At 54.3% G+C, this 10037-nt stretch overlaps 1 protein-coding gene across 2 annotated transcripts in view; it reads right to left on the bottom strand.

Annotated features, from left to right (window-relative positions):
* The window catches only part of Grin2d (glutamate ionotropic receptor NMDA type subunit 2D), a 35671-nt gene that overhangs the window by 21436 nt on the left and 4198 nt on the right, over nt 1–10037 (bottom strand). For both annotated transcript variants that reach the window (XM_063253012.1, XM_063253013.1), the window contains 2 exons: nt 7743–8233; nt 3521–4140 (listed from right to left, as the gene is read on the bottom strand). In XM_063253012.1, the coding sequence (XP_063109082.1) occupies nt 3521–4140; nt 7743–8207 (1085 nt within the window). In that variant the 5' untranslated portion in view covers nt 8208–8233. The remainder of the gene's footprint in view (nt 1–3520; nt 4141–7742; nt 8234–10037) is intronic.

The following is a 10037-nucleotide window of genomic DNA, read 5'->3' as shown; positions in this document are numbered from 1 at the left end:
GTCAGCTCCAGTGTCCCTTCTGGGAAGAGGGCCTCTGACTGCACTGATGGCTTTGATGTCACACTGCCTGTCCCATCACTGGGCTGAACCTTCCTCTCCCCCTCCAAGCTCTGCCCCTTCCCACTTTCTACACAACCCTCTGGACCTCACCTCTGCCTCCAGCGTCTACCTCTCACCTCCTCTCTTGAAGTCTGAACCCCACCTAGCCCCAGTTGCTTCACCCCTTCCCTACTCATGGTTGCTGAAGACTCCCCAGGGCCCAGGCTGAGTCCAGACTTCTCAACATTATGCTGGAGGCCAGAGCTTGGCTGTATGCAGCTCTGTGGCTTTCTCACTGCCGCCCCTAATTCTGCTGCTCTTGCCTGTTCTGAACAACTGTGGCCCATCTTGTCCCATCCCCTTGTTTTATTTTCATCTTAGGCATTACCACCTGCTGATATTTCTTTTTTTTGTTTTTGGGGGGTAGGAGTACCAGGAATTGAACTCAGGACCTTCTGCTTACAAGGCAGGCGCTGTGCCACTGAGCTATATCCCTAGCGTGATATTTTCTTTCTTGTCTTGTTTGTTTGCTACTTCTTTCCCTGTCAGACTGTAAGCTCTGTGACAGCAGAGACTGTTTCACGCTAGTCCTTTGGCCCACACTGGTGCTCAGCACCCAGTACATTCTCTATAAGAAGAAGGCATTTTGAGCTGGGCGTGGTGGCTCATGCCTGCAATTCCAGCACTCAGGAGGCTGAGGCAGGAGGATCGTTGTGAGTTTGAGGGCAGCCTGGCTACATTGTGAGATCCTAGTTCAGAGAGAAGAGAGAGAGAGAGACAGACAGACAGACAGATAGACAGTGATTGTCTTGCCTCAGCCTCCTGAGTACAGTGATTACAGGCATGCAGCCTGCCGGGTGAGGTCATGCCCGGCCTCACCATCCTCTCTTGGGATGACATTTTACTCTGAGATTGGAGGGATGTATGGTAGCCAGCAAAGGCTGAAATTTTAGGAAACAGATTCTAGTTAAGAATTGAACAGCCCCAGGGGAGGCAAGCCTGCAAGATGAGAGAGAGACTGAAAAGACAGATCAGAAAGAGATGAAAGTGGCTGGCCCTAGGCTTAGCCTCTGTCGCTCATTTCTGTGTCTCTGTATATGTTTATCTTTCCAATAACCCCCTTTCCCCTGAGGAACCTGAGATTAGACTCGGCTCCTCGCAACCAGAAACATCCGGGCTTCCACGGAATCCTCCCCCTCCCCATGCAAGGCGGGTGCTACCTCTATTCCTGCAAGCGCCACACTGCGCTGTCATTGTGCCCATCCCAGCTGCCACCTCTCCTGGACCCTGCTTTCTTTGAAGAAGCCCGTAGTCTTACTCATCTCTCTGCTCCCAGCTCCCAGCACCCAGCAAAAGCCCTAGTTCCTGGCGAGTGTTTTGGGATCCAAATCCCCATCAGTCCTCAATTCTCCTCCTCTAGGTCTTCTTGCCCACCCCTACCTCCCCCCAAACTCAACTCACTTTAGGATTAGCGGCCTCTCCTCCCGCCTTTCTATCACTAGACTTATCAGTTTCCCCACACCAACAGCTTCCAATGCTGGAGATGCTTGCTTTCCACCAGAAAATCATAATGTGTAAACTGGGCACACAGGCAGCAAGCTAAGGTTGACACTTCCCAGCAGCTAACCAGAGCCATGTGCAGGGGTGGCATTCAGCCTCTTTCACAATCAGTACAGTACAGGCACCCGCTAATTAGAACCGAGGTCGCGGTAAACAACCAGTACCCCAGCCCCGACCACGTGACTGCATTTTCACCAATAGGATGCGAGACCAGACCCTTCCACTTCGCTTAAAAGGAAATTGAGGGGCTGGGGATTTAGCTCAGCGGCATAAGCACCTGCCTTGCAAGCAGGCAGTCGTGAGTTCGATAAAAATGAAAAAGACAAAATAAATAAATAAACGGAAATTGATTGCTCCCCACTTCCTCCTCCTGGCTTCTCATGAACTAGGCCTCTTCAGCATGCCCAGAACCCAGTCTGACAGTAGGGGATGCCAGGGCAACTAGGAGGTGGTCCTGGGACCTTGGGAGATCAGACCACTCATCTCTGGGTTGTCACGGGTTGGAAGAGCCCAATTCTGCTTCTAGGAGCCACTGGATCATCAGGTCTTTTTGTTACTGAAGCTCGCCTTACAATCTAACTAGGATCCAATCTAAAATGCTATCAGTTATGAACTATAGCCAGGCGTTGTGCTGTATGCCCATAATCCCAGGACTCAGGAAGCAGAGATAAGAGGATTACTGTGAGTTTGAGGGCAGCCTGGGCCCTGAGATGGGTTCAAGGCCAGCCTGAACTGCATAGGGAGTCCCTGTCTCAAATGTAAAGAAAATAAAACTTGAAATATTATGCAACTTAGACCATGAAATATAGTCATACACTCACAGTATGTCAGGTGCTTTCCAAATTACCTGATTTAGTCCCAGAAAATAAATCCAGTTAAAAGGGATGCTTGAGAAATACGGTGACTATTTAAATTAAAAAATGTTTTATTACAGTAAAAGCATATTGCTATTAATCCCCCTCAAAATCTTTCCCTCTACTTCAAACACATTTATCACACATTCTCTTTTCTTTTTTCTTTTTTTTATATACTGGCAATTAAACTCATGACCTCACACTTGTCAGGCAGGCACTGTGCTGCGGAGCTGTATCCTCAGCCCTAGCCCAACATTCTTGCCACTACTGCTAAGCGGCAAGGGAATGGCAGGTTTGTACGAACACGGCAGTATGTCCTTATCTGACATCTTGTGACTTCTGACTGTTCTTCAAAGTCAAAATGACCAGAAAAGTAAACATCTTGAATCAATTCAGGACATGGAGGCTACTACAGCTGCACAGCTAACAACATTCATGACAGGAATCCCAGAACTGCTTCAGAAAGAAGCAAGAGAGCTGGGCCTGGTGGCTCATGCCTGTAATCCCAGCACTCGGGAGGCTGAGGCAGGAGGATCGCTGTGAGTTCGAGATCAGCCTGGGCTACAAAGTGAGCTCAAGGTCAGCCGGAACTGCATAGCTCGAGACCCTGCCTCAAAAAAAAAAAAAAAAAAAAAAAAAGAAACAAGCAAGAATAATGGTATTAGTGTGTTCAGAATGATGGAGCGTATTCTGAAGGCAGCTAATGACAACGTCTTTTATGGTATTAATTTTTCTTTTTTGAGGTCTCACTATGCATTTCAGGCTGGCCTTGAACTCACTATGTAGCCCAGGTTGGCCACAAACTCATGGCGATCCTCCTGCCAGGGCCTCAGCCTCAGCCTCAATCTTCCTGCCTCAGTGCTGGGATGACAGACGTGTACCACCACGCCTCGATAAAGTTTTTAAAAATTAAAAATTCATATTTTTCCGATCACATTTCATAAACTCATTTTGCAGAAAGTATCCTGAGGTTCAGACAGGGAATGGGACCCAGGGTATGTGCGGGTGTGGGTTAGGTCAGGGTGAGGGCTCCCGCTTCCCCACACCCCTTCCCCAGCCCCACTCACCGATGCAGACTCTCTCCGCGGTGGGTGCGGTTCTGGGCGCGGCAGTCGTGGCCCAGCTCGGGCAGGAAGCCATAGTCCCGCAGCAGGGCCTGGGCGCCTCTAGCCACCACCGCCACCCCAGCTGCCACACGCCGGGCCAAGTCGTCCCGCCAGCCCGCCGAGCGCACTGCAAACAGCCCTGCGGGCAGTGGAGCTCCTCCTGGCAGAAGAAGGGGCTCCCCGAAGGCCCCCGAGCCCCCGCCTCCGGCCAGCTGGGGTCCCACCATGAACCACACGTAGCCGGGCCCGGTGAGGCCGGCCTCCTCGGCGGCTCGGAACACGGGCTCGGCTTCTTCGCGCGCGCAGAAGAGCAGGCGGATCTGTGCACTGACGCTGCGGAGCTGCGCCCCCAGCACGGCCTCGCCCGCGCCCGGGTCCAGCGTCAGCGCCCCGCGGTGCTCCCAGCCCACCAGGCTGCCGTCGGTCAGCACCTCGATGTAAGACAGGAAGGCGCGGTGGCCGGGGGCACGCGTGGTCACCGCCACGAAGGATGTCCAGTCATACTCCTCCAGCACCTCGAAGATGACCTGAAGCTGCTGCTCGGTGGAAGAGCCCAGCTGCAGGAAGGTGGAGCCCTTCTCCTGTGAGACAAGGGGGTCCGGGGTCGTCAGCCTCCCAGTCCTCACAGACCAGCGATGGACCTTGCCAGCCCCAGTTCCCAGTGACAATGGCCTGGGCCAGCACTCAGCATAGCAGACTGAGTTGAAGTTCACCGAACCTATCTCATTCCCTCCAGGGCGCAGGCTACACTGTCTTAGGTTTAATCGCGTGACTGAGTCCTCTGGGGCCCTCTTCTAAGAACTGTGCTACATGAAGCCAAGGTGTGGGGGCAGGTTTGTAATCCCACCAGCAGGAGGCTGAGTCAGAAAGATCTCTGCAAGTTCAAGGCCAGCCTGAACGACATAGTGAGACCTTGTCTCAACAAAGATAAGAAGAAAGTAAAATAAAATGAAACAAAAAAGAAATATAAATAAAAAGACTCTCCCACATGAACCTTACACTCCTTCTGGTCAAAGGACAGACTCCAATGCCAAAGAAGAGGCCTCTGAAATCCTACAGGATTCCAGAGCCACACAGGGAAAGGAGCCTGAGGCTCGCAGTCAACTTGTGGGAGACAGCCAGCTCCAATCACGACCACCTGTTTGGGTTTTATATGAATGAAAAACAAATTTCAGTATTGAGTTGAGCTGTTTGCTGCTAACATGTCCGTCATAACACAGCCAGCAACCACTAAGGGAACTACAACTCCCAGCATGCACTGAGAGAGACTGTTTCTCCCTGCGGCAAAGCAGACTACACTCCCAACATGCAGTGCTGGTATCCTACCTCCAGGAGGAGTGGACTTTTCCCTTTGATTTTTATGGTATCTCCCCTATCCCCTCGTTCTCTATGTCCTTTACTGGTCCTTCCTGCTCGGTGTAGCACCCTTTTGCTCATCTTCTCTGTCCTTCGGTTAGGTCATCCAGGTCCCACAGCTTTAATTACTGTCGCCTGACACACTGTCCAATATGATAGCCCAGTTTGTATCTATTCAAATTTAAATTAATTAAATTTCAGTAAAACTGAAAACATTAGTTCTCTAGTCCCGCTAAGCACACCATAAGAGCTCGACAGCCCCAGGTTGCTTGTGGCTGTCTTATTGCACAGAGCCGATATGCAGGAGGCTGTCCTCACATTGCAGGAAGTTCCGCCGGATGCAGCAGGTTATCCCGATGGCTCCCATCTCTAGCCCATGTGCTATACACAAACCTATCCCCCCGTCTGTCAACATCTCCACTTTGGATTTTCAAGAACATCTCAACATTAGCATGTCGAAAACAGATTTTTGGGGGGCAGGTGGTATTAGGAATGGAGTCCAGGGTGGCTCTTAACACTGGACTAAATCCTCAGGCCTTTTTATTTTGAGACAGGGTCTTGTTAATTTGTCCAAGCTAGCCTCAAAGTTCTGACTCTCCTGCCAAAGCCTCCCAAGTAGCTGGGATTACAGATGATAGCTGTATGCCACCACACCCAGCAAAAATAAAATTCTTGAGCTCCTCTATGTGCCTCAGACTTGCACCCTTGGGTCAGACTCCCTTTCTTCATGTCCACATATACTCAGGCCTTTTCCAAGTCTCAGAGCTATGTCTGACCATGAGCCAGTTGTCCACTTCAGATGCCACCATCACAACCCTCACCACCATCGCTTTGTCTCTTGCCTAGATGCCTATAGCTTTCCAACCCATCTCTGCCTCCATTCTTTCATCTTCCAGTGTATTCTCCAAACAGCAGCCTCTGTGATCCCTTTAAAATATTAATTGGATCACATCCCTTCTCAGCTATGAGCCTTCCAATGATTCTTCTTTGGAATCAAAGCCAAAGTCCTCTCCGTGGTCCAGAAGCCCCTGTGTGAATTGGACTCAGACCTCACCTATTGCCATGCCTAACACCCAGCTGGCTCCAGGCACACTTCTCCTAGCTCCTCCTCAAACACACCACGATGCTCCTGCCTTTGGGACCGTTTGTCCTTATTTGTCACCTCTCCCAAGGACACTGTCCCTGGCTCTTCTGTGCCTGATTTACCCATTCCTCAGGTCCATTCAATCCTCTCCTAATCACCTGCTGTTGAAGCCCCTGCTTCAGTTATTACAGCATCCTGTCAGTTTCCTCCAGGGCCAGGTTTATTATCTGTGGCTGGTCTTATCACTTTCCTTTGTTAGAATTCAAGCTCCATAAGACAGGAATTTGTTCCCCAGAACCCAAAGTGGCTCTCTCACAAAATCAGCCCTCAAACAGCCTTCCTGTGATGCAGTGTGGACGGCACGCAGACTGTCACTAGGCAGGCACCTGTGGTTGTACACGTAGAGAACGCAAGCATGCAGTGGGAAGATGGGCACCTCACCCTTCAGCGGGTGGAAGTATGTAGAGGGGGCCACATGCCTCGAAGTCAATGGCATGCACATCCAGCTGTGAGGATCACTTTCTTTTGTCCAGGGATACCAAGGGGACTACACTTCCCTGAAGGCAATGGACTGTACCCTGAGTGGACCAGTGTCCAGCAGAAAGTGAATGGAGTGGACCACCCTTAGCTGCAGTTGGCAGCGTGAAAGACTGAACCTCTTGTTATTCTACAAAAGTGGCAGCCAAGAAACAGTACATTCAACTCTTAGGTCTACAGCTTTGCCTACGAACTTCTGCACAACATCATGCCAAGGAGAAAGAGAAAGCTGGGTTAGAGGTCCTTCCCAGAAGGCTTTGAACAGGAGAACTATGAGTCCCAGAATGCAATAATGATCCGGTCACAAAGTCATTGCCCTTGCAGAAAGAAACTGACTGATCGGGGTTCCACCCATTCAGGTGGCTCCACCATCTATCGAATCACACCTCTCATTTCCACTAGCTTCGGCACTTATAATAGGCCCCACCGTTTGTCAAGCTCCGCCTCTTGACTTTTCCCCATCTGAGAGGCCAGGTCAGGCTTGCTCTGTGATGCTTGGCTACTACAAGTCCACTACAGTTGGGCTTCCTCGTGCCGTAGGGAGGCAACCTCTCACAGGCCACGCCAGCTCCAGACTTGCTCCCACTTCACTGCAGCCTCCTGACTCTGACCTTTCATTGACTGGGCCTCCCTCGACATAGGCCTTCATTGTCCCACTTCCCAACTCCAGGGCTGGGCAGGGCCCCTTCCTAAGCCCTATACCCAGACCTGCCTTTCCATCGCAGAGGCCCCGCCCCTTCCCTGGTTGGTCCGCCCAGAAATCTCTTTCCAGGCCTGGTTCTCCCCTTTCTCATCCACCTCTCTGTGACGATTCCTCCCCTTCTCAGACTGGTTTTGCTGGATGACTTGTAGACGGCTAAGCTGGCCTGTCCCTCTCCAGACCCTGTGCTTCACTATCCCAGTCCCTGTCCCTGCCTTCCGGGGCCCACCTTCCTACTAGACAACGCCCCATTTGGATCCTTAATCCTGTCTAACAGATTCCTGGCCAATCCCGTACCTCCCTTCCTTCCTTTCTTCATCTGCAGGATGGGGCCTATGTCCTCCCCAAGCTCTGGTCCTTGCCGGCCATCCTCTGAACGTTCTAGGTGCCCGCCTATTCAAGCTCGCCCCGCTTGTGGCCTAGGCCCTGCCTGGGTCCCAGGAGCTGACCCACGGAGGGCCCCGCCCACCCGAGCCCCGCCCCCAGAGCCACGCCCCCGCGCGCACCTTAGGCGTGAGCACGAGCGCTGCACCGCCGTGCACGGCCACGATGGGCAGCGAGGTCTGGGCCGAGAGGAAGTCGAGGATGGGCGCGACGGCGGGCGCGCGAGAGTCATCCTCAAAGACGACGCCGTGCACGCGCAGCCCCGACAGCAGGTCGCAGAGCTGCAGCACGAGGCTGCGTGGGTCCGAGCCGTTGAGCACCAGCGCCACCGGCCGCACGTCCAGGCCCGGGCTGCGCACGGCCGCTGCCACCGCCGGGCCCAGGCGCGCCGCCTCGGCCGCGTACGCGGGCCCCGAGAACACGAGCGCCACGTTGAGCGGCCGCGCCCCGCCTGCGCCCCCGCCCGGCCCGGCGCCCCCGCCCGGCCCTGGCGTCTCCTCCGGGAAAGGGCTGGCGCAGGCCAGCGCGAGCAGCAGCAGCATCCTAGCGGGGCCCCGAGGGCCGCGGGGTCCCCCGGCGCGGCGCATCGCCTGCGGGTCCCGCCGGGCGGCCCCTGCGAGGGACAGAGGCACCGAGGGAGGGGCGCACAGGAGTGGGGAGGAAAGAGGGGGGGGGACAGAGACAGCGAGAGAGGAAGAGAGCAAAGGAGAGATCCAGATAGAGACAGAAATAGAGGGGCAGAGACAAATGATAAGAGGAGAGGGCGGGAGAGACACCGGTAGTAGGACAGAGGCACACCAAGGGAGAGACAGAGATAGAGAGGGAGACAGAGACCAAATGAGAGACACAGGAAGGACCGAGACAAGAAGAGAGACACCAAAGGAGAAACAGACCAAGGGAGAGACAGCAAAGGAGAGATACAGAAACCAAGGGAGAGACCGAGGAAGACAGAAAAGGACAGTGACGGAGGTGGAAGGGAGCCCCAGTACCGTGGGGCGGGGTTGGGGAGGTGGAGCGGGAGGAGAGGTTCGTGGGACCCAGGCACCCAGCCAGGGAGGATGGGAATGAGTAATGGGGGGGGGTGATACAGAGGTAAGGGGGGAAAAAAGAGAAGGAGGCAAGAATGGAGGGGCCAGTGAGCCCCGCAGCGATGGGACAGAATACGTAAAGGAAGAGTTAGGGGAAGAGATGGAAGGCAAAACAGACGGAGTGGACAGGCTCAGAGTGACAGACACAGGGAGTGAGCGTAAGCCAGAGAGGGGAGATGCAGAAGGAGACAGGGGTAGGGAGGCCGGAGAGGTAAGAGACAAAAAAATTGGACAGGGAAGGAGATGGAGAGTGAGCCGAAGCCGGAGATAGACCCCAGGGCCACCAGGGAACAAGCACACACAGCCACAGGGACAGGGCAGGCGGAGCAGAGCGAATGCACAGGAGGACAGAAATAGCGAGCGAAGCAGAGCCCGAGATCCCGCCAGGGAAGTGCCGGCACAGACATGAAAGGCCGGCCAGGAAGGCCAGTGGCAGGAGGGAGCGGAAATAAAAGGAAGAAAAAGTGAGGGGAAAAAAAGAGAGGGAAAAGGGGTCAGGTGTGTGGGGAGACAGAATGAAGAGAAATTAGCGGGGTGTCCTAAGGGGAGAAAATGCCCCCCCAGGCCTTGTCCCTCACCCCATCATCACCCCAGTCCACCCCCCACTCCTGTCCCTGTCCCTCATTCTCAGAGTGAGAGTCATGGGCCAGACCGGGATGCAAGGTTGGGGGGCACAGCTGTGCAGAGCTGGGGAGGGGGGTCCCTGGCACCTAGCCCAGAGCAATTTAGTAAATTAGAGGAAATACAGCTTTGCCTCCACTGCCCCCTGTTGAATCCCAGCGGCCTGGGGTGCATGGGTTGGGAGCCCAGGCTCCTGGGTCCTGGGTCTGAGGGAGGAGGACATGGGGGGCCTTGACTTCTGACTCCTGGTGAGGTGCTGGAGCCCGCACTGGGGGCTCCCCAAAGGGGAGAGGGTCTAGAAGGGAGGGTTCTCTATTGGCTGTCAATCAGCCTCCTGTCCAGTTGCCATGGTAGCACAGGCCTTCACCACCCCAGCCAGCCAGGGTTGGGGAAAGGCCCACACTCCCAGCCCTGCCCAAAGGCCTCACCCCTCCTTCCCACCCCTTGACCCTGCTAGAGATCCCAGGCCACTGTCTTTTTGGATAAGGAAGCAGGGACTCCAGACAGGCCCGCTTCCAAATCCTGGTTTCTCTTCGCCCCTCCTCTCCACTGCCCTTCCCCAAGCAGCTGGCTCAATCAGCGCTCAGAATAGCCCCCCCCTCCACCCCAAAATAACCCACAGCTGTGGCCTGGCCCCCCGCGGGGTTAACTCTGGCGTTCTCTCTTCTAGGGGGCTGCTCACCCCTCCACCCCTTCTTTCCCCCACTC

The sequence above is a fragment of the Cavia porcellus genome, unplaced genomic scaffold (genome assembly GCF_034190915.1).
Source record: "Cavia porcellus strain 051 isolate PalLab524CR breed Dunkin Hartley unplaced genomic scaffold, mCavPor4.1 scaffold_7, whole genome shotgun sequence".
NCBI classification, from domain to species: Eukaryota; Metazoa; Chordata; class Mammalia; order Rodentia; family Caviidae; genus Cavia; species Cavia porcellus.
Note: the sequence above shows the minus strand (reverse complement) of the source record. Positions and strands in the feature narration are given on the sequence as shown.